At 37.4% G+C, this 23,119-nt stretch overlaps 1 protein-coding gene across 2 annotated transcripts in view; it reads left to right on the top strand.

Annotated features, from left to right (window-relative positions):
* The window catches only part of il1rapl2 (interleukin 1 receptor accessory protein like 2), a 423,225-nt gene that overhangs the window by 280,183 nt on the left and 119,923 nt on the right, over nucleotides 1-23,119 (top strand). For both annotated transcript variants that reach the window (XM_031890541.1, NM_001078899.1), the window contains one exon: nucleotides 7,555-7,629. In XM_031890541.1, the coding sequence (XP_031746401.1) occupies nucleotides 7,555-7,629 (75 nt within the window). The remainder of the gene's footprint in view (nucleotides 1-7,554; nucleotides 7,630-23,119) is intronic.

Here is a 23,119-nt window from a genome sequence, read left to right as displayed (position 1 = left end):
TTAATGTACGTTAATATCCTCTGCTTACTTTTAGTTCTGGCTTTTTATTTATTATCAGTTCGTTACTGTAGCATTCATATGTAATAAATTGCTTGCTAATGCTCTCATAGATGTATTACTGTATGTGTCCACAAATATTCTCTTGTGCAGGTCTGCACATTGATTTCTAATAAATGTATAAGGCTTGGGAGGATTATCTGCAAGAATATATGGCTTCCTCATAGTGATTTGTGTATGGAAAGCAGGACAGGGTGATAGAAAAAGGTACCTTATACTGGTGCCTGCAAAGCTAAATTTTTAAATCCAAGATTATATCGGTAGTGTGATCTTTAAATCTCAGAATAAAATCTATCATCTAAGTTATGTGCATCTTGCACAGAGGAACTGGAAATAAAACTCTTGCATACAGAACTGCTTTTTGGCATGTAGATAAAACTCAAATGGAAAGTGATAAACAGCAAGTAAAAACTTCACCTTTATCTTTTTTACCACCTAACTGACCTTTGCTGGATACTAGTGCTATGACACCCAGCACACAATGAAATTGATATGCACATGTAAGAATAGCAGAATATAAATATATAGATGCTATTTATATTGACTAATGCATTTTGGGCCTTTTGAAAAATCTCTGGTTTGTGCACCTTGGTTAATATGTACTTCCAAATGCTTTCCAGCTCTGTAGTAAGAGCATTAAGAAGCAAGGTCCCTACTAAAATGCTCATAAATATCTAAAGAATGCTTTCACATCACCAGAGGTCATGAAAATGTTTCAGCTCTCAAAAGCTATACATCACAACTCTTTAAAGGGCCACTACCACTGTGTAAATTAAATCCCCCCTGCTATGCAATCCTTAGTCCTGGCAGTTAAACCTATGCAGACAAATAAGAGATTGGGATATACTTAGAAGAAGTAAAAATTACACCACAAGAACTATAGGAACTATGTGTAGGTGATTGCTCAGAGGTTTGGAGACACTTGTGCCTGTATAGTCATTCAGGCCTGTACTTGACTTCACATGCCTGGGCAATAATGTATGTGCTTTTAAAGGGCAGCCAAAGTTCCTTTTAGAGATCTCCATGGACCTACTGAACTGCAACCCAGATCCAAACCTGCAGCCTGCATGGCTGCCAAAAGGCCAGATGAGCTGGGAGTGCCACTGGCCGCTCAAACCTCGTAATAACGACACAACAACATTTGTGTGGATAAATTAGCGGCCACAGCTTTTATTAAACATATGTATGAAAAAACACCATTAACAAAATATGCCAACTGCCGGGGGGCCCGGCAGGCACGAATTGAACCCCCGCTGTACCAGGAGTCTCCTGCAGCTGGCCCCAGCCGTAAGCTGCTGACCAGCCACTTTACTCACCAAATTTATCTCCAGACTACGCTGTCAGATGTTGCCAACCGCCAAATAAAAGCTGTGACAATAAAGAACCTAGGCATGAGATAAACAGAACATATCACAATAATAACAAATCAAAACTTGAAAAAAGGGGGTGGGTGTGCGGGAAACTTTTTAAGTTGTAGAGCTTTCTTCCCTGACAGGAATCACTTTCTTCTGGCATGAGGTACTGGAGGAGGGATGCTGATAGGTTCAGGGGGTTGCCTAGAAACCAGGAACGCTCCCAGCTCACTGGCCGGCAGCCATGGCCCACCACCCCCCACTTTGGGTGGTCGCTGGGCAGACTTTATTACCTGCCTGGACACAACCCACAACAGCTTTACCTGCATCATGACCCACTACTCTTTACCCACCCTGAAACAAAGAAGTGATGTCATTATAAAACTGATAGGGAGTTGGAGGCGATAGTGGGAGCATTTGCCTTTAATATAGCTGCACTCTTCCATCCTCAACCACACAATGTATACACCGCACATATTTGTCAAGGGTACTCCCACTATTGGTTAGTAGACTTGAAGTTACATGTCTATAAATTTTTGAAATTGACAAGATCTCGGCAAGCTGGCAGCAGCTTCAAAGGAAGGAGAGTTCTGTAAGGACTAGAGATATAAATAGAGATGCATGGGTTGACTAATTGTCTGCCCACAGCCCGAGGTTGCAACCGAACCCGATTTTCCACCATACTTTACACAAATTTTGCTGAACTTCAAGTTGCAGCTTGCTGCAACATAACATCAAGGGATAAAGCATTTTGGTAGCTGTGGTCAGAAACATTCTTACATCAGCATCACAAAACTTTTCCCCAGCTCTCCAGGGTCAGTAACCCAGTAAATCCTCCAATGAGAAGTGCACCTGATCTATGTCAGTCTGGCTCCATTTTCTTTGTTTTTGCAACTGGAAAAGGAAATATTAAACACACACACAAATTTTCTAGCACCATAAAATTATGTCCACCCTCCTTGTGTCTGAATATAGTATCAGGAAGCCAAAATGTGCATAATGTTCTCTGCATGTGATGAAAGGTTACCTGGTAAGCACGGATTTCATTGGTAAATATTCTTGTATCTGTAATTAAATTTGAACCACCTACAGTATAATAAAGAGCTAAGGGGTGCAGTGAGGCTGTTTTACGGACAGTTTAGCTCCACTTTAAGGACATACGATTCAAGATATGCTTATGCACAAAAAGGCAAACATCTCACAAATGTTTTCTGTCAATCAAATTCACTGGAATATATGTGTTGCAGTGCATGGGGGGGGGGGGTCCAAAATAGGTAAGACGGTTTCTATAGTCCAGTTATGAGATTCAAGGGAAGCTCGTTTGTGTAGTAAGAAGTCAGAAGAGGGGATCAAAGTAATATTTTACTAAGACTGAACATTTTTATTTACCATGCCATGTGCCCTTTTGTTCTAAATGAGGCCTTTCACAGGAGAAATGTACTGATATGGGTCACTATTGATCAAACAGCTCTTGATATAACAAGTAAAAAACAAGGCTTCAGTGCACCCACAAGGAATGCACATCCATATTCGAGCACAAGTGAATAATCTGTAGCAAGGGGTACTTCTATATATCATATAAAAGCCATAATGTCATGCACAGTCTGTATATATTAGCTACAGCTTATAGCTTCCAGGGGTTAGTGCCTTTGTTAAATAATGGGCTTTAAGAGCTGCTTTTCAGAGACTAGCAATAAAAACCAATGCTGAAGTACCTTTTATTAATGGTGCATGCTTGTGTCAAAATGCACTCCATTCACTTCCATATAGTCGTGCTTGATGCTGCTCAGTCCTTCCTGCTTTCCATTCTAAATTAACGCAGGGGAGCCCTGGAATAGCCCTCAGAATGGGGAGCACACATATCACATGCACACTGGAAAATATTCGGCACAACTGTGCTTGATTTGCAACAATCCACACTCGCAATTGTGGTCATTTTGGTGAATTGGATACAATTGTGGTAAGCACAGTGCAATTGCATCAAGAACAGCCGCTCCAAATGGCACTTTGCTTACTGTACTTGTGGATGTAACTGTGCCCTATACTGTATTACCCCAATTTAAAATTGAAACCCAGGTTTCCAAAAGGAAAAATTGTCTAGTGTTCTATGGTTTTTACATAGTGGCAATTCCTTCTTAAATGGGCTCTAAGGCTGATGGCCCACAGAGTGAATTAGTCGCTAGTGATAGATCTCTGCTACTGTGGGCAACAAACCACTCTGTAGATCATCAGCCTTAAAGAGGCACTTCATGAAAGGCACAAGTATATAAGCAGTTCTTCTTATGTGGATTAGTCACAAGTAGCTGATCTCTTTAACATGTATAACATGGTTGAAGCAAACTGAATAGTCATGGAAAATCTGTGGTACGCCATAACCAAAAGCTTTTGTTGAAAGATTACAGGCACATCTGCTGATCTAAATTTCTCTTGTTTTTGTCCCGTGCAATAATTAGTTATTAATTGTACTGTGACTGCACTGAAATTGGAATTTACCCATTCCATTAAGTTTTTGATAGATTGTATTAAAAGCACATATCAGTTGCTAGAGCATCATTGGAGAACAGAAGATTTATACATGCACTTATTTTATAAAATCTGCTTCAGCCAAACTCACCTGCTTTCACAATTTTACCCTCAAAATATATGATCAGAAAACCCCAACAAAAACAGTAGGAAAAGTTCCACAATTGGATACTTTTTGGGACAGTCACATACCCTGGCAGGTTTTTACAGACAATATCTGCCAGAGCTGCATCTGTAATTTTAGGTTACCTATTTGAGAGGTAGAGGGATCAAAGCAGAGATTTAGATCCCCTTTAAAACACCAAGGTTGACAGTTCTATAATCTGATAGCATTATACTGTAGATTATAAAGGGCCACTACAAGTCACCTTACTGTTTTGTTGCTTTTCTAAAATTAAGTCATTTAAAAAATTGATCAGGGATCATTAGTAGTGTAATATTTTTTTAGGGCGGTTTCTACTCGTGTTGGCATTATATATATGTCAGGACATCTGTGTTTTAGAAGCTGTTGCCTTGCCCCTTCAGATAGAATGCTCACAAACATGGTAGAGAAACTGAACTGAAATAATTTGGACTAATATTAGACAAGAGTCTGACTGTGAGACACAGCTGGATGCAAGTCCACTTTTCTTGACAATGGCCCTTTCTCCTCATGGCGTTGCTTAGGAATATACTGCTTTGCTTGACATCTGGCACATATAACCCTAAGCAATGCCTCAGGTTTTGCCTTTGGTGTAGACTGTGCTGTTGCTACTGACACTTCCAATGGCCATTGAAACAATTCTAGCTGACAGGTAACCAAACCTAAATATAACACAGGAACATTCAGTTGGCATGTAGAAAAGTGAGCTTTGCAGTAAAGCTAATGAGGCATAGTGCATTTACCAGAATTATCCCTATCCAAATCACACTACATATTTTTCGGCCAATTGAAGCTAAGCAGAATAATTCCTATTTATAAACTTACACAGTGTTTAACAATATATCACAAAATGCTCATGTACATAATATATCACCTGTGTCCTCAGGCTGGCAAAGCTACTCATCCTTTGGAAGATGTAATCCAGGTATTGTAAAATCCATTTACCGCCTGTCAGGGCCTATAAGTCTGCTCTGTGGAGCTTTGCTCTACTGCACCAAACTGCAGATTTATTGTACTAATACTATTTATCATTCTTTATTACTTATCTTTTCTGCTAAATCAACACCATAGCTTCTTCTTAATGTAGTTTAGGAGTTTCAGAATTGAATAGTGATTCAGAACCAGTAATGCTGTTATACTGGGGGGCTATGACATACGCAGACATGGATGGAATTTACTTGTATTTAAAACTAATATTGCATATAAGGGCACTAAATACAGTATCTAGGGCAAAGATGCAACACATACACATATGTATGTATATATATATACAGTGGAGGAAATAATTATTTGACCCCTCACTGATTTTGTAAGTTTGTCCAATGTCAAAGAAATGAAAAGTCTCAGAACAGTATCATTTCAATGGTAGGTTTATTTTAACAGTGGCAGATAGCACATCAAAAGGAAAATCGAAAAAATAACTTTAAATAAAAGATAGCAACTGATTTGCATTTCATTGAGTGAAATAAGTTTTTGAACCCTCTAACAAAAAAAGACTTAATACTTAGTGGAAAAACCCTTGTTTGCAAGCACAGAGGTCAAACGTTTCTTGTAATTGATGACCAAGTTTGCGCACATTTTAGGAGGAATGTTGGTCCACTCCTCTTTGCAGATCATCTCTAAATCCCTAAGGTTTCGAGGCTGTCTCTGTGCAACTCTGAGCTTGAGCTCCCTCCATAGGTTTTCTATTGGATTAAGGTCCGGAGACTGACTAGGCCACTCCATGACCTTAATGTGCTTCTTCTTGAGCCACTCCTTTGTTGCCTTTGCTGTATGTTTTGGGTCATTGTCGTGCTGGAACACCCATCCACGACCCATTTTCAGTTTCCTGGCAGAGGGAAGGAGGTTGTGGTTCAGGATTTCACGATACATGGCTCCGTCCATTTTCCCGTTAATGCGAATAAGTTGTCCTGTGCCCTTAGCAGAAAAACACCCCCAAAGCAAAATGTTTCCACCCCCATGCTTGACGGTGGGGACGGTGTTTTGGGGGTCATAGGCAGCATTTTTCTTCCTCCAAACACAGCGAGTTGAGTTAATGCCAAAGAGCTCTATTTTGGTCTCATCAGACCACAGCACCTTCTCCCAGTCACTCACAGAATCATTCAGGTGTTCATTGGCAAACTTCAGACGGGCCTGCACATGTGCCTTCTTGAGCAGGGGGACCTTGCGAGCCCTGCAGGATTTTAATCCATTGCGGTGTAATGTGTTTCCAATGGTTTTCTTGGTGACTGTGGTCCCTGCTAATTTGAGGTCATTAACTAACTCCTCCCGTGTAGTTCTAGGATGCTTTTTCACCTTTCTCAGAATCATTGACACCCCACGAGGTGAGATCTTGCGTGGAGCCCCAGAGCGAGGTCGATTGATGGTCATTTTGTGCTCCTTCCATTTTCGAACAATCGCACCAACAGTTGTCACCTTCTCTCCCAGCTTCTTGCTAATGGTTTTGTAGCCCTATTCCTGAATATGCGAGTTAAGAAGCTCAAAAACACTGACTTGAAAAACTTGAATAGATAATCTATATTTTGGCAGCTCCTATTGACTTCTAACATTGATTTAAAGTTGTAATTTGGGTTTGTGAGTTTTAGTGCAAAAAAACTTGAATAAAGTTCCCTAAGAATAGATGCTGCTTCATACTGCTGGCAGATCGTTTGGCAAATTCTTTATTTGTTCTTTGATAAATACCCTTTTTGTAGAGAAAAGATGAAGTGAAAAAGGATTTAAGATGATTAATCTTGAGCCAATCTTTTATCTGTGGCCAACATGTTCTTAAATATGAAACATTCTTTTTTACTGTATAGAACTTGGAATTTAAAATGTTTCAAAAGGATTAATTATACCAACACTGACAAGCTGGGTTTATCTTACAATCATGTTTCCTGAAATAAATGTCACCTTTAATGAGAATTAACAATAACTGACAATAATAATAAGGTGACAATTAAAAATAATGTTCTGTTCTTTTATCTAAAATTGTGTTGTGGATTTGTGTTAGTTGCTTGATGTGATCGGTCTGCCATTACTATGTTGCTTTGTTTAGAATTTAGTAGAGTTATAAATATAAAAAAGGTTTGAAACATTATCAGTACCTTGCCTTAACGGTTTTGCCCAATAGTTAGATTAAAGGGTGTGTCTTCCTTTAGGGAAATTGCATAGATTAGTGCAACATTGAGCCACACCAGAGTGCTGTGCATGGTTCATTAGGGTGACTTTTTTCCCAAGCCACTTCCACATGAAAATTTATAGCACCTGGAAAATATACCTGTCAGTGTGCACCTATCTGTAATAATTCATCGAAATTGAAAATACATACACTGAAAAATAAATTCAGAGCAGATAGCACCACTGCCAAAATAGGGACACTTTATGATGATGTTTACACTGTATCAAGTGTAGCAAAATGAAATGCCTTGCATGATAAAATACTGCCCGTCCTATAATTTGTCTTTAAGTTCCATTACAGTTTCTTCTTTTCTTTTCCAGCTTTATTCACCACCAGGCCTCCCAAGCCATTGTTCCCTGTGGAGAACCAGCCAAGTGTTATAGATGTCCAGCTGGGTAAGTCCCCTTCTGGGAATAATAGATTTTTAACTTCCACTCCATTAACAGATGGGAAAAATGACACAAAGCAGGAAAGGCTTATTGCCTCTGTTATTACATGCAAATCAATTTGTTTCTCGCAGATTATAATCCTTGAGTATATACTCACAGCACCAGGAAGTACAGGGGTTGGTAGCAGAGACTACAAGTGCTAATTAGTAAAACCACATTAAATGAAATATAGGCAGTGTATTCCTGTTTAGATTTCATGCCCACTAAATCAAAATAGCATTAATGAATTCAGGCTGATAGTGTTAATTGCAAACAGGAAAACAAATGAGTTATTTATGGATTCTTAATTATTCACCAACAACTGTATTATCTAAATGTAATTTGTAAAAAAATTAAGTGATGCAGCCTTTGCAAGTCTACAAAGGCTGTTGGTGGGTGATTTGAGAGTTATAGTCCTACAAGAAATTGATTACCCATGTTTGCATGTTGCTGATGCTAGTACAGCAGTATTTCCCTAGCAGAGCTGTTCAAACAATTTAGTATGAATAAAAAAGGCATTTAATTCCAGATGAACCAATATAAGGGCAATCACATGCTCTGATTCTGGAATCAGACTCACTTTTAGTTTATCACCTGGCCCTCCACAGCACTTTCCAAAGCCAAATATTAACACTTGACAATATGTAATTTAACATGTTCAATTGCTGGACCCACATGTGCTCTATATATGTCCAGGATACTACCATTAAATGGGAAGGGATTCTGGAAACCCTCCAGCTGAGCTTCTAAATGCCCAGAATGGCTGCACAAGTTGGATACATAAGTATTATGGTAGGTGCTGGATTATAGGTTCTGTGACAATGAAAAATATTGGACAAGAGCTTCTGAGGTGTAGGGCTTGGAGAACGATCCAGTTGAAGAGTGACATGCATTAGGAGATCTAAAAGGAACCAAAGCCCCTTCACTGTGCAATATATATATATATATATATATATATATATATATATATATATATATATATATATATATATATATATATATATATATATATATATATATATATATATATATATATATATATATATATACATACATATACATACATATTGGGTATAACCCTGACTTAAAGGAGAAGGAAAGGCAAAGTCACTTGGGGGTGTGCCGAACTTTAACAGAGAAGTCGGCTTTTCAGTCTAATGCGCATGCGCCGGTCCCGGGAATTTGCCGGCAAAACGAAGCAAGAAGTTAGACCCTTTCCAAATTCAAACATTAACTCAAGTGGTAAAGTAAAATGTCTAAAATGTCATTATATGAAGTTACAGTTGCTTAGGCAGCTTTATGTAATATTGTATTAGTGAAAGCTGCATTGTATAGTATGTATTCAATTGAATGTCCTCACATCCAGCAGTGCCATTACACAAGAAGCACATCATTATTATCCCCATCCCATCGTATTCTAGCTGTAATATTGATCAGAAAAATGCTTAAGAAAATGACTCAAACTACATGAATTGTATTCGTTTTCTGTGGGCTGACGAGGCTTTGGAAGAGCATTGTGTTGCGCTGTGTAGGACGCCTGGTGGGACCTGTAAAGCAGAGAATAAGTTAGAAGCTTCAGAATGCTTTTTCTGTGACAATTTCCAGCTGACATTTTACTGAATATCCACTTAAGTCTGTAAGGTTTTGTCACTTCATGTGTCTAGAGAATCCAGTTTACAGTTAAAAAAGTCAGCAATGTATTTGCAAGCCGCAGGCTGTTTTGCAGTGGGGCTGCCCTGGTAAATTAGCACTTCTACAGGGAATGTGAAACACAGTTTTGCCTGTGGCTGCAGACAAGGCATGCACTGGTCAGATGTTAGTATTTGTGCTCTTGTATCTGTCAGGGCTTAGCACAAGGGACAGGCTCATTACTTACATATTTGTACTATCAAGAGATGAAGGGCAAGTATATGTTAAACAGAGCAAAAGCCTGAAATCTGCTGTGCAGGCATATCTACTAACTAATTCTAACACGGTCTCTCTAGATATGCTATGGGAATATCTGTGCAGTAGAACAAATACTTACCATGTACAAATCAATAAACCAGTCACTCATCGCAAGCAAATGTTTAAGATTTACAATTGTCTATTTTTATAGGAAAAATTTAACTTTTTCTTAGTGCAGGTTATCTTATGTATTTTCTCTAAACTAGCTAGTGAAGTACAGTATGTGTAAAAATGTGTACATATTTGAGTTAAAATGTACATATTGCTTGACTTTTTGAATGTCATAATAGACATCAGCAGTATCATACAATATATTTTAAATTGCAAGTTGGTGTTTATTCATTGTTCAAGCTGCACAGCAAGTTGAAGGGATATCACCCCCCCCCCCCCCCCCAGCAGCTGATCAACAAAACAGTGGAAAGGTAGCAAGATAGCAATAACCTGACACCTGTATTGCTAAAAATGCTCCCACCTTGTGGTAGATATGATAACAGCATTCAATGTCTGACGCACCTAATCCATGACTCCTTCAGTTACAATAAGTAGGAGTAGCTTATCTGAAAGCAGTTCTATTGTGTAGTGCTGGCTCTTACTGAAAGCACAGGCACAATGCACAGAGATGGCTGCCTCTACACCAATATTACAACTAAAAAAGATGCCGGTGCAAGAATAACATTTTAAATGGTTGAGTGAATTATTTGCTCTGTAAAGAGCACAATTTAGAATTAAAAAGTACACCATAAATATAATATGAGAATCCCTTTAACAGTATGAGAGCTCCCTGTCACATAAATAAATATTTTGTAAATATGGTGAGATTCAATTAAATCCATTAAGCGTAGTAACCTGCATGGTTATTTGTCAGGGTTTTGCTTCTGCAACTTCTCTCTGCAAACAGAAACTCATAACTTCCTATAGAGTGCTATCAGAATTACTACAGTTATTTACCAGCCCCCTTTCTATTGACTTAATTTTAAAAGAAAAGGTTATTACATTGGTATTTACATTTGTACATTTTTTTTTGTGCAGGGAGTTCAGTCTTCTAACCATCTTTTTGTCCAATAAAGGGAATGAATAAATTAGGGGCAATGTACTTTATTTTGTCATATTTAAACAAGAATATTAAATAAATACACCGCAGTTGCATTTATATAACAAATAAGTTAAAAAAAAAAAAACATGCATTTCAGATTTATCAAAGGTGTGAGACATGAGTGAAGGGCTTCAGTAACTTCATATTTTAAAAAACATCTTTATATTTCCTTATGGCACGGCAATGGCTGTATAATTAATTCAGGCTTCTAGTCTGCAGTTGGCCCAGCAAAGCAGCACTGTGATTGAAAACCTTCTGGATCTGGATTGTGACTGAATTACTGCCGCCACATGTGAAGATCTTGTTTCCTGACCCAGAACCTTTTGCGCATTTCAACATTAATCCTTTCATTCTGCCTGTTTGCGCTGTCAGAATGATTGAATCGGAGAAATGTCGCAAGGTTTTGTTTTCAAAGATGTCATTGTGTTAGCGTTAATAATCTGTAAATGACCATTTCAGTTCACATGTTAATGCAAATAATACATGTGTAGGTTTAAGTTACTGCATGAAATGGTTTTATATTGAGTAGGAGGGTTTTTCCAATTGTAAATAGAAAAGTTTGTTTATGAAACATGATGTACAGGGTGTAAAGTCCAGGGGAACTTTGAGATTAACACTTGCCTTGAGCAGGTATTCCCATTGCACAAAAGTAGAGGGGTGCTAGAAATGCACCTTTTTTGAGGCCTACCCCTAGTCTGGGCAATGCTGGCTCTTCTTTTCTGAACCACACCCACCCCCTCGGTCAATACACGTGTTAATTTGTTCGTACATTAGCATGGGAAGCAAGGTGGCTAAGTTGACTAGGGTGCCTGGCTGGCACTGACTTTCATTCAGTGAATGTTGAATACTGTTACTGATGGCATGTACCTCATCCATTCCACTACATAAACTTGCTTGTGATTTACCAAATAGGCCTCTTATTTGCATCTACAAAGATACATCACTTTTAAGTTGTCCACATGCTACTTAGAAGGCACCTGTTGTTTTAAGCCTTTCTGTGAGTGATATTTAGGCTCCAGAAACAGACAGGACACTAATCACATTCTGTAAGGTTATTCAGCAAGGAACATCGTATCCCAAACACAGGGTGTAACTGACATTGCAGAACAGGCACTGAAAAGAAATGGCTGCAGGCATATTACAGCACCCTCTAGATTTCTACCAGTTATAAGTGACATAAACACTCACAGTAGGGCTTAAAAGTTATTCATCAATGTTTTACTTTCATAGTGCACCTTTTTTTTTTTTTTGTTAAATAATGTAAAATAGTTATTGATGCAATGACTAGAAGCTACTGCATATTAATAAATAATTCATATTAATTATGTTAATTTTGTACAGGATCTTTTGCGTTGTGTCATTTTCACAACTTCTCATAATTTTAAATGACCTTTTTTGAAAATCAAATGATCATATTTTATATGAGCAGTAGACGGTACTGTACTGTATCTTACAGAAAAAATTAAAAAAAAAAAAATCAAAAAATCAAAGGAAGCTTATATATGCAAGAATTCATAATCCTCCAGTTTATATTTCCTAGCGTAAAACTGCTCAAGCCCTGTAATCCAGACAGGGGCTGTAGATGATAGGGGTCATTTACCATCACAAGTGCACTTGTGGTAGCATAGATTTCCCCACAGTAAAGGTATATGTGTCAAAATTCACTCACGCCAATTATTCATTCCTGCCTCCCATTTTGAATCCAGCGTAGTTGCAGTTATTGATGCAGGGGAACCCTTTTGCTGCCGCCGCCACCTCCAGAGCAGGCTGTAGCTCCAGGGTTCCCTTAGTGGTCTGCCTCAGTGAATAGAAGTCTTGTGGCTGTGTCATTTGCACAACAAATATCAGAAATTAGGTCAAGTATCTGATTTGTGACAAAGTGCAGGTGCATTAATTCTGGCACCAACAATGCTGGAATTCTGGGTAAAATGGGACATTTGCAATTTCGCTTGAAATTGCACTTTGCTCACTGCTCTTGAAGTTGCTGCTTCTATATATTGCAGCCATGACAGCTGTTATAAAGACGGCAAACAGGACAGCCCTCATGTCCTCAGAAATCTGTATTTTGAAGCAACCAACCTGAATGCTGATTTTCCTGTATGTTATCATGTTAAATAATACTTAAGCCAGTAGCATGTTCCTCTATGCCCCCACATTTCCTTCCATGACTTGCATACTGCTTTTCTGAACAATTTCCCCTTTGATAAACCATGATATGTACTTGTCAGCCATGGTCTGCAGAGGGCAAAACTGAATTTTCTTTATTTTTCAATAGTGTATGTAAAAAATCAAATACAGCTATATATATATATACAAGGTTTATAAGTACGCTGGACCAAGCAAATATGTTTTAGAGGTGCCGCACTGGAGAAAATGTTTTGCATGAGCCACAAGTGTAGAAAGGCAGAAGCCCCAATCAACAGAAGTGTTCTTGTCCTCTAGCAAATGCAATCTAGGAACTGGAACACACACAAACAGAATTACAAGCCAAGACCTTGCAGGATAAAACAGATGTAAACACACTGTGTTACAAAACATCCAACAAACTCTTGAGAACTACATGTAAATTGTTTTGCTGTACAGATTTTGATTGGCATGTAATGGGAACAATTGTAAAGGTGGGTATTTACATAAAATTATTATCTCCAGGCAAAACAGCAGGCAGAGCTGTAGTAGCACTTCTGTAGTACTTTTGAGAAAACAGAGTAAAATATTCATTGCAGTATACTACTAACCAGTACAGGTATGGGATCCCTTATCCGGAAACCCATTATCCAGAAAGTTTAGAATTACGGAAAGCCCATCTCCCATAGACTCCATTTTAATTAAATAATTCAGAATTTTAAAACGGATTTCCTTTTTCTTTGTAGTAATAAAACAATACCTTGTAATTCCAACTAAGATATAAATAATCCTTATTGGATGCAACACAATCCTATTGGGTTTAATTAATGTTTTATTGATTTTTTAGTAGACTTAAGGTATGGAGATCCAAATTACGGAAAGACCCCTTATCCGGAATACCCTTGGTCCTGTGCATTCTGGATAATGGATCCTATACCTGTATTAGGAACCTCATAAAATAAAGTGTGAGGAACTCTGCTGTTGGCTATTGTAGCCACGTAGAAGGACTCAGTGCTACTTTCTCATGTACCCATGTACCACTATCTAATGTGCTTTGCCTTAGATATTAAAAAAACAGGTCCTAACAAGTTTTTCTATACACAACATAATTGCAAAAGAAGGCAGGCCAAACAGCACAATAAAAATTAAAGTAAAATATACATTTCAGTATGCTCAGAAGCTACAGTAGGAGCATGGAATATGGTAAAATAAATTGGATATCACAACTACATAGAAGGTTCAATGCCACATTCCCCTGTGCACCTCATTTTGTGAACCAAAGCAGTACAAATGAATCAAACAGCTCCAGGCAGTAATTCAAACTGCAGTGCTATTTTTATTAGCAGAGCCAGCTCACTACATGTTTCGGGCAGAGCCCTTTCTCAAGTGTGACATCATACATGCAAAGTATGGTGCAACTTCTTCAGGGATTAAAAATCAGAGAAAGCGTCATGAGAGGGATAACACTATGGCAAAACTGATATATAAAATATAAGAGTTTTTATACATCAATAAGCTTACATGAGATGTGAATATTTTCACTGAAAATCCCTCCACCCTTATGGCAATTATATTTACATAAGTAAATACATCAGTCTAGCAACTCCCTCCCAGAAATCCCCTCCCTAAGGTTATACTCTTATCAGGGCAGTATGGATCTTGAATATAGGGGTAATTTGTTACTTCATGTGCTGCAAGTGCAGGAACACTTAGCAGCATCAAATTATTCTCTTTAGTGCATGAAGAATCCAGTGTGAGATGCAAAACGCAGCATTGGCACAAGCCACCCTTGTCCTTTCTGTGTGCCATAGGGCAGGTGGTAAGTACAGGGCCCCATTGAATCCCTCTGCCGCTCTAAATGATGTGCAAGTTAGGTGGCTTACACCCACCATCATGAATACTGTCCTGCCCAAAGTAAAAAGCCCTGTGATGGAGGGAGGGTGAAATAGTGGGATGAACAGAGATAGCATTTGCTTTACAATGGATGCACAGAGATGTGAGGAAAATGATGAAACCAAGGCGCTCAACCAGAGTGACAGCTAACTGTGGCAATATATGGGAAGGCAAGCAGCAAGTACACAATTAATGGAAAGGTGAAGGGCTGTTGGTTGGAATGACACAGAACAAAATATAACAGGGGGAGGAAGAAATATAAGGAAAAAAGGAATAAGTATGAGAAGGGGGAACTGCAATGTACTGGGTTTACTGAACTGTAACATATGCATTGAGTTTATATACAACTATCCTGGAGATGTACTGAGATATAACTGCTATTTAAAATAATGTATTAACATAAACTTTGCTTAGGGTTTGCATGTGAAGTTTATTTAAATAAGAACTGTAATTTGTTTTTCCCAAATCACCGATAAGCACATAACACCATATATAATAGTCTCTGATCCAACACTTATACAGTATAATATGTTAAACCAATGAATTAAGAAAGGATGTGCTGGCACAATTCTGTGCTGTGTATATAATTTTAAATATATTCAGCATGTTTCTATAAACATCTACATCATGAAAAATGCATTATAATTTCTAACATGCCTGTAACATTTTATTATGGGCCGCTGTTTCTCTTTATTTTAGAACATTATCCTTACTAAACTATCTTAATGCATGCAAAGAGTGCAACTCGCACCAGCATTACAATTCCAATTAAACAAAAGAAGCTTTCGTAGCCTATTAAGCATAACAAGTTGGCTAAAGGGTGAAATCTTTTTTTATGATGTCCTACTTTTTTATTTTAAATATAAATCTAGCTGAGAAAGGGAAAGTTTGCCTCTGGATAATACAATGTTTTAGACAAGTGCAATAAATATTCTTGATTTTTCTTCTGAGCTTGAATTTGGTGGCATAGATCAAATCTTTTTGCTGAATTGTTTTGTTTTTGAGGTGATATTTTTTTTATTAAAATAATTGGGTTTGAATCTTGTTCGGGTGGTATAAAAATGCTGTCATTTTAACTGACGTACGGCTGGTATAAGGAATATCCTGCTAGACCAATACAACTGTTAATATTATGTAGGAATGTGGGCAAAACTGGTATTTTGTGGTGCAGCTTATTTAGATTCCTTGGATAGATTGAAGGAATGTTTTCCTTATTGCCCATTCCTGTAACCCATAGCACCAGGCCCTGTTGTTAGTCCTTTGCAGTTAGAGCAAACTGATTGGTTGCTATGGGTTTCTGAAACACTGGTTCTTAAACACATAAGAAAAATGAAATAGAAAGATTTAAACATCATTATGTTGTTTGGTTGATTATGTGGGACTAATGGGATACACATAACAATAATACAATTAAGAATATTATGAAAAATGTAAATAAGGAAAGCACAATATTACTGTACAAGGATACCAGATTGGGAGGTGTCTCTATCAAGCTGTGTATTGATTTATGGCATAACATTTTCATTATAAAATTTGGGGGTAAAATTCTATAACTGCTTGGAAAACATCCTACCGATGGAAGTTACTTGCCTCCTGAATTTTGTTCCATTGACATGAATGGTTTGCACCATCAAACAAATGGTGTAATATAACAGTGTTAAATATGTTGATCAGGCCACATAAAATAAAATACAAACCTTTTGTAGGCCCTATATGTACTCTACTTACACTACATCTGGTGCTGCAAGGACAGAATAAAGCAGTATACTGCTGGAAAAATCTTCTTATTTTGATTAAACAATTAGGGGCCGATTCATTAAAACACGAGTTCGAATTCCGAATGGTAAAAATTCGGATTGGGTATGATAATTTCTGAAGATCGCAAATATCATGGAAATGCTTACGAAAAAATCGTATTAGTCACGATAATATCGTATTGGCGATCTGAAAGGCACAAAATTTTTGTACCGAATGATTGTAAACCGTGGCAGAACCTTTCTGAATTGTTTGTGCAAGTGCCTGAAAAAGTTGCGCAAGCGAGAAAAAAATGGCGAAAATACGCTCCGAACGTTCGTGTCTTAATAAATTTCCCCCTTACAGTATCAAAAAAACCATGCAGTAATAATGTACAGTATATTATGGATTAACAATTGCAATTTATCATCATAATCTCAATTTAAACAAAGACATGCTCTTAAGCATGCGTAGAGACATATTTATTTAGCATAAACATTCCCCCTGTACATTTAAAGGGGAACTGTTGCAAAAAATGATCATTTAATATAAGCTTCATCATACTGAAATAAAACATTTTCAAAATATAATCAGCTAAAATTTCTGCAGGAGTTGGGTGTCAGATTTTCATTGACCTTTCTAATATATCTTTCGAAAGGGGCACCACTTCCTAGCACCTGTACCTCAAATGATTCCTGCACAAACAAAATCTAACACTAAAACTGACTTTGGCACAAATCCTGCATGTAGAGAGACACTGTATTTCTGGTGATTTTTAAATATGGAGCTCTGATACATCTTCTAGGCAAAAGAGACCCCCCCCAAAGAATGTATTAGATCTAACTTTCAATCAAAATCAGACTTCCATCTTCTGCATGAAGAGAGACAGATGCTGTGAGGGAGATAGCAAAGAGTAACTTGATTATTTCAGAAATGGTACAAACTGTTTAATTGATTGTATTTAGATAATAGTTTATTTTAGCGTAATAAAGCTGATATGTTTTTTTTGTTCTTATTTTTTAATTTTTTCGCAATAACTCCACTTTGGGGTTTCATCTTTAAGCATGGCTTTATGGTGGACCTTCTAGCACTAAATTTAGGGAACTGTGAAGCAGGAGTACCCAATATATACAGGGAAACGTATTAACCAAAAGAGAAAGTTTCACGCTTTAAAGCAGTAGAGCCTCTAAAGCCTCTAAGATGTATTTCACTTTTTATTACATTAAGAACTATGAACAAGATTAAAAACAAGACTGCTTGCCAAGATACAATGAATGGGATACCAGTAGTGGGCTCTGGGAAATAACTGCTTGCTGTTTATTCCCAGCTATATCTACACCAACAAAATAACTGTGATTTGAACCATACATTCTCTGTTTCTAGCAGCACCACTTTAAAGACACTTATATTGTGTTATGTAATATGCTTGCACATAGCAGAATAGTTGATACAGTATCCCTAGCAGCTTCAGTGTTCTTGCTTTCTTTGATAAATGTGTTGCTGTTATTGCCCATGATGCCTCTTTCTACATCTTTGAAATTCTGAGACATATTGTATCCCACTTTGTATTCATGAGAAATTCATGAACACATATCGGGTGCATCAAGAACTATCAAGATAAGTTGTCAAGTTCTGTCCATTGAGAACTCCATGGATCATAATGTGTTTGGCAAATATTCAGAAATCTGAAAAGAAACATATTCACTGCGGCTACCTTTTGTTGGAAACTTGTTTTACTTTCTGTATGAAGAGGAGCTTCTAGGTTATTTTGGCAAGTCTTCTGCAGCATGTCTGCCTTGAAGGGCATCTTAGAATTCTTTATATATTTGCATGCTTACATTACTGTTACTGTTTTCTGAAACAGTCATAGCCCTTTTGCTCAGGAATTTGACATTTGCCCAAAAGCTGATGTAAGTTATCTTATTGATAGAGACAGTATGTCTGCAAAGGAAACAACTGCAAACCATCCTGAACACACAAGTGCAAACATTATCTGATGTCTGCTTTGTAATAAACTCAGGGATATCTGCTGCCTTCAAATGTATCTTCTAAATCAGAGGTTCCCAACCTTTTTTTACCTGTGAGCCACATTCAAATGTAAAAAGAGTTGGGAAACAACACAAGCATAAAAAAAGTTCCTAGGGTGCCAAATTGGGGCTGTTATTGGCTATTTGGTAGCCCCTATGTGCACTGGCAGCCTACAGGGGGCTCTGTTTGGCAGTTCAGAGGGGTTGGTGAGCAACATGTTGCTCCTGAACCACTGGTTGGGGGATCACTATTTTAAAGGCACTGACTGTTCTAGGAACCACTCTTCAGTAAGTAAAAAATGCCATCATTTATATACAATGACCCTGCTTCCTAAACAAATATATATAAAAAATATTTAAAAAATATAAATACCAGGAGTAGGCAGGGGCAGGAGAGGCACCTCAAATATTCTGTAGAGATGCTTTTCCGTCTTTGAAAAAGCATTTTACCAAAAAAAGCACCTAAACCTCAGGTATACGATCTTTCCCTGCTCAAAGAGAACGAGACCCACAGGAGGTGGTGATACTTTAAAGCACAATGAAACATGCCAGGCTGAGAGGTATTTACAGGCTAAGGCCTTAAAGCTATGGAAAACTGATTTTTTTGATGATGCGGTTCTTATATTATTTGCCAAACTTCACTTTCCAAGTTAGGATTAGTTTGTCATATGAACAAATATTTGGGTCCAAAGAAACTCTAGGAGAAACTCTAAAGTTTTTAGATTCAAGGTTGTGAAAAGTACCAATTGCACAATAGTAGTGATGCTCAACATTTAGGAACCGTTTTACTGAATCTACTAGAAGACAGTGTATATATATATATGTATATGTATGATAGCAGTTTGTAGTTTGCTACATCCAGGAAGCACAGGATTCTACTTTCTTGACATAGAGATATTTTACTTAGAGCAGGACAGGTGTCTAGGTGTACAGCAGTTCATACTGAGCAGCACATATACATTTAGGGGCCAATTTATTAATGTTTGTATATTTAGCAAAAAAATGGTGCATTTAAATGGTTACTCTAGAATATTTGGAATTTATTAAATGTAAAAACCCATTAAAAAAAACCCTAATACATCTGGCAGGTCATATAGAAGTCAGTGGGAGTTATTTATTAACTTCAAGGTTTAAAGGGTTTTTTTTGGGGGGGGGGTTGTTTGTAATTGCACAAAAATTCTTAAGTAAACAACGATTTTTAGGTATTCATATTTCTTCCCGATTTTTTTAATTGTGCTTTTTAAAATCATATTTTTTAATAAATAAGTAGACTTTCATGCTGTTATAAAAAATGAGTTAAATGGGTGGTTCACCTTCAGGTAAACATTTAGGGGCCCATTTACTTACTCACGAACCGGCCGAATGCGTCCGATTGTGGTATTTGGCAATTTTTTCGGAAAATTTTTGACTTTTTCGTTGCCATTCCGAAAGTTGCGCAAAATCTGGCGATTTTTTCGTAGCGTTAAAACTTGCGCAAAAAGTCGCACCTTTTTCGTAGCCATTCCGAAAGTTGCGCAAAATCTGGCGATTTTTTCGTAGCGTTCGGATTCATTCAAGCTTCAGTATGGTGACTTTTCTTGGGCCAGGTTGGAGCTGCAGGGTGCCATTGAGTCCTATGGGAGGCTTCCAAAATCATGCTAAGTCTGAAAGTTTCGCCCGCCGCTTACGAGCGCTCAATACGAAAAAGTCGCGACAAGATACAAGCAAATCGTAATGGCTACGAAAAAACTCACGTTTTTTCGCGAAAATCGTATTGGTAACGAAAAAGTCGCGACAATTTCCGAAAAGTCATAAAGGCGCCGAAAAAATCCCAAAAAATATGAAAAAGTCGCAAAATGTTCGTTTTCCAATCGTAATTTTTCCAATTCGAATTAGTGTCTTAGTAAATCAGCCCCTTAGTGTGGTATAGAATGGTCTATTCTTAGCAACTTTTCAATTGGTCTTCATGTTTAATGTTTTATAGTTTTTGAATTATTTGCTTTTCTCCTCTGACTCCTCTGACCCTCCAGGCAAAAAACATTTGTTCTGTGAGGCTACAATTTTATTGTTATTGTTACTTTATATTACTTATCTTTTTCTTAGGCCCTGCTCTATACATATTCCTGTCTTTCTTTCAAACCAATGCCTGGTTTCTAGGTTAAATTGGGCCCTAGCAACCCAATAGCTGCTGAAATTTAAAACCGGAGAGCCGCTGCACAAATAAGAAAAAGTGAATACCAATTGCAAATTGTCTCAGAATAGCACTCTCTACATCATACTAAAAGTTAATTTAAAGGTGAACAACCCCTTTAAGTTATGGTAGAAACATAATGCCCGTAAGTGTCACAGCTTTGGGAAATGAGGGTCTCCATTCATACATGCGTGTTTTTCATTTATGGATCTTTGCTCATACTTTATAGATAGAGTTGTTTCCTGCTGAGCAAAATTATACTTTCATTTCTAGACAACTCATTGAATAGAAATCTATTAGAATTCACAAATGCATTATTTTGTTGTTGTCTATAGTAAGCCTTTGTCAATAGGAGCTACTCACCATGGGCAGTAAAAGCCCACATAGCTACTACAAAATCAAAAAGGCAATGAAATATGGATTTACTGATTCTATTTATGAAATATGACTTTGAGTTGAAATAGCTTTTAAATGATTTTTTAAATCTTTTTATAATAGGAAGAAACAGTGAAAATGTTCTTCCATTAAAGGGAATCTGTCTTTTCCAAAATAAACAATTTGCCAAACTGCTTCTCTGCCAGCCGACTTAGCAAATTGCTATGGCTTAGCTGAAATTGTATTAGAGAACCTGGCTTCTCCTAAGTGCTGAGAGCCTTAAGCACCCCCAAGGTAAGGATGAAACTGGAAGCCTTGGCCACAGGGAACTTTAGATGATACAGCAAGAGCAAGCTGACAGATGTCTGAGGACAAATTCTAATGACTGAAAAAGCTATTTGGGGGCCACACTGCAGCCCAGAAGTTGATAGTTTTGTTCTACTATAACAGACTTTAAATAGAAATTTCAAGTACTAAAGGCCACCCCCTGGGATCATGTGATTCACGGTTCGCACAAACAAATTAAGGGCACACATACATGTTTGTTCACATCAGCCAATTCATGGACAGAGTTCTGTCTTTACACTTTTTCCTTCATTATTCCCTGTCAGGTGATCTCTGAGAAAACACACAGACCATCGCAAGATGGTGGCTCAAGAAAAAAAAGAAGTAAAGGTTTAATATTTCATTTTTTCCAGTTTTAGCGAGATTTTTAAATAGTCCACTTAATAGGATATAATCTGATTAATATGAATTATAGTTTTCCCTTAAACTACAGTTGCCTGTGAATGTGCATAGAGAGTAATGTAACTATTGGAAGCATGCACATGTAACATTCTCTGATTGCATTGATTTATATACTCTACAAATTTACATATTAAAGGTTTGCTTTAATCACCACAAACTTAGATTTAATGTATTTAATTCATGCCATTGAGACATTTTCTGAATTGCAGTATTAATTTTCCTTAATTATTGAATTTATTGACAGCAATGACAACAGCATTTAGCACATTACATATAACGGTAAACTGTTCGGAAAAGTACTTAACCTTGAAATTCATTTAAATTAAAGGTATAGGATCTGTTATCCAGAATACTCGGGACCTGGGGTTTTCCAGATAAGGGATCTTTCTGTAATTTGGGCCCTAGGGCTTAAGTGCTACATATCAATTAAATATTAAATATACCCAATAGGATTGTTTTTCCACCAATAAGGATTAATTGTATCTTAGTTGGGATCAAGTACAAGGTACTGTTTTATTATTACGGAGAAAAATACATTTAAAAATTTAAATTATTTACTTAAAATGGTGTATATGGGAGATACATAATGCCCGTAAATGTCGCAGTGACGCAACGACCAATCTCTATTTTCAGTTGGCAGATACAGTACGTCACAAGTTCTCATTTGGAGCTGAAGGGTGAGATGAATCACGAACTTCCAAAAAGGTAACACCAAGCGCACCGGACAAGGGATATTTTCTTAAAAGTTGATCTTTATTTGTCCATTTAAAAACACAACGCCTGATGCGTTTCATGCTCGGACGCACTTAATCATAGGCAGGAAATGTACACACATCACAGGGGGTTTATTTTAAGAAAATATCCCTTGTCCGGTGCGCTTGGTGTTACCTTTTTGAAAGTTCGTGATTTATCTCTGGCTACGGGTTCGGGGCCCCGAGCACCTGGACCATCCTTGGACTATGGTGAGCTGCCTTATCTCCTATATTTGATAGCTTTGTGACATTTTGATTGCCTCCCACTTGGGCGATAGACCCGGGGTTTTAAACACCCGGGTCTCCACTTCATATTTGGTTTGATTTGTTTTTTCGTTTTGGCGTTTGTAAAATCTATATAGAGCATTGTTGGCTTGTTAATCAAGTGTTAATATAAGTACTACTTGCTCTATCAGTTTTTCTGTTTCTAAGGGTGCGATGCCCTATATAAAAAAAAAGATCTAATTGTTACAGATGCATCACATTTTCTAATTTTTAGTTTTCATTAAAAGGTACCAATGGCACTACCATGCTTCCTGTGATTATGAGCTTTATAGAACCCAATAACAATGTTAGCTGTGAAATTAATATTGTA

This window comes from Xenopus tropicalis, chromosome 8 (assembly GCF_000004195.4).
Source record: "Xenopus tropicalis strain Nigerian chromosome 8, UCB_Xtro_10.0, whole genome shotgun sequence".
NCBI classification, from domain to species: domain Eukaryota; kingdom Metazoa; phylum Chordata; class Amphibia; order Anura; family Pipidae; genus Xenopus; species Xenopus tropicalis.
The sequence above is the reverse complement of the archived record's forward strand: the minus strand, read 5'-3'. Positions and strand labels throughout refer to the sequence as shown.